This window comes from Carlito syrichta, unplaced genomic scaffold (assembly GCF_000164805.1).
Source record: "Carlito syrichta isolate Samal-C Ts95f unplaced genomic scaffold, Tarsius_syrichta-2.0.1 Scaffold302261, whole genome shotgun sequence".
NCBI lineage: Eukaryota > Metazoa > Chordata > Mammalia > Primates > Tarsiidae > Carlito > Carlito syrichta.
The window spans coordinates 7384-9495 of record NW_007246357.1 but is presented as its reverse complement, the minus strand read 5'-3'; the positions used below and the strand labels follow the sequence as shown (position 1 = coordinate 9495).

The window sequence follows — 2112 nt, the reverse complement described above, 5'->3', positions numbered from 1 at the left end:
GTGTGTGTGTGTGTGTGTGTGTGTGTGTGTGTTTTGTGGAGATAGAGAAGGATCTTGGCAGTATTAGCAGCCTATTGAAACACATTTTTTGGATTGCATTACTTCCAGTGGGTGAGTAAAAGAGAATGATTTCTCAGGGTAAATGATATTCTTAGAACACACAATGCAAGACAAGAGGGTTCTTATGTACTATTCAATTCCTGAATAGCAGCAGTTTGGTAGACAAAACAACTTTTTTTCCAGGCTCATTGAAATAATCAGCAAATTTTAGAGGCAGGCTCCTCCTTGTTCTCCCACTCTGAAGGTAAAATAAATAAGAACTAAACTTCTGTACCCAGAGACCCCTCCCTGCCGTCTTACTTCAATTTGTTTTAAGCCAGAGAGTACAGAGGCAGAGTCAGGCAGCTTTCTCTATTACCAAGAAATTAGCTAAGCAAATTTACATGGGCAAAATATCTCAGTGAAATAGTAACTCCAAGAAGAACAATTTTCCAACATGTAGCATCATTTACTTACAATAACAATTAATATGCTAATCCTAATGCAACTTTTCAGGAGGAGATAGGCGTATTCATTTATGGCTATTAGAAGTAAGAGAAAACATTTCCTGTGTTATGCTGTAATTCAGATTGTACTTACTTAGTGGAGAATTTTTTTTTCCAATTTCTCCCAATTACATGAAGGTTTTAATAGACCTATATAAATATTTAACAAATTCTAATAGCATTACCATCCACCCTAACTAGCCTGCAGCTGTTTTCAATAGACCCCTTATTTTTTGTGATGGATATATTATCTGCTCATTCTTGACATTGTAGATTGAGTAAACAGAGAGAAAAAAAATAATGCATGTTTGTGGGTTTGGCCAGCAATAAAGCCAGTCTGGGATTCAGGCTTTTGGATTCTGGTCTCCTGGTCAAGAAAGAAGGAGATGGTAGAGGCACCTGTCTCCTCCAAGCGCACTGAGGCTGCCACCCCCGTTGTACAAGAACCTGGAGAAGTGAGTTACTGAGTTCATTCTGAGAGACAACTGAGCAGGACAAGGACTTTGTCCCTGGCTCTGGTGACCCATGTGTCCCTCCCTCACACACCTGCCTCCTCTGCCCAGCTGATGAACGGGACCGGCTCACCTGAGCAACAGAGACTCGTGGTAGAGGTAGTGCTGGCTGGCATTTCTCCGGATGCTTCTATAGCGCTGGGACGCCTTCGAGGTTTTCATGGGAGCTGACCCACTGCCAGTGATCAGAAGTTGGCCAGGGAGCTGGGAAGGGTCTGCTCCAGCCGAGGTTTCTGACCAGGAGCTGCGGAGTTGCTGTGCCCTCCAGTTCTTAGGAGCAGGACTGTGTGCTTGCAGCTGGAGCTCAGAGCAGGGAAGAAGCCAGGAGGCCAGTCATGCATATGTAATGTTAAGGTGGCTGCAGCAGTACAGATTGGTTGGAGTCTAGACGGCCACAGGTGGGAGGCTGGGCCCAGTGAGTTAGGGATCACTTGGTGCTGCTCAGACAATTGCATCCATAACCCCTTGTGCCCAGACAGGGCTCTGTGGTTTGCAAAGCACTACATCTATGACCATGGCTGGTGTTCACAAAACACTTACCAAGTACAAAAGACAAGGCTTCTCTTCCTATTGTTATCTTTTAGGAAGAGCCTTAACAAGAGAAGGATCTTGCTCTTGTTCACAAAGCAGTATCCAGGGGGGCATAGCCATCACATTTTACACGTTTTTATTTATTTTTTCCCAGTTTTTGTTCTATTTTGGAAAAAAGTCTAACCTACAGAAATGTTCATGAAACACTGCCACAGAGTATCTGTGGACTCTTACCTAGATTCACCAATTGCCACGCTTTGCCATAACAGTGGCATTTCTGTCTCTATATTCTCTATACATTTTTCCCTACACCCTTGGAAAGTAGGTTGCAGAAATAATGGTACATCAACCCTAAATACTTCAGCATGACATTGATATTAATAATTAATATTCATGATGACAAAATATGCATTTGATCATATTTACACTATGTAAGGTCATGACCCTAAGAGACTGAGGCTAAAAGAAATTAAGAGGCTTCCTGCCGGGCTCGGTGGCTCAGCCTGTAATCCCGTGCCTTTGGG

At 43.2% G+C, this 2112-nt stretch overlaps 1 protein-coding gene across 1 annotated transcript in view; it reads right to left on the bottom strand.

The window, feature by feature from the left end:
- The window catches only part of TMC3 (transmembrane channel like 3), a 43910-nt gene extending 42691 nt beyond the window's left edge, over window positions 1–1219 (bottom strand). The window contains exon 1 of the mRNA XM_008056152.1: window positions 1131–1219. Within this exon, the coding sequence (XP_008054343.1) occupies window positions 1131–1219 (89 nt within the window). The remainder of the gene's footprint in view (window positions 1–1130) is intronic.
- Window positions 1220–2112: the final 893 nt, after the last annotated feature.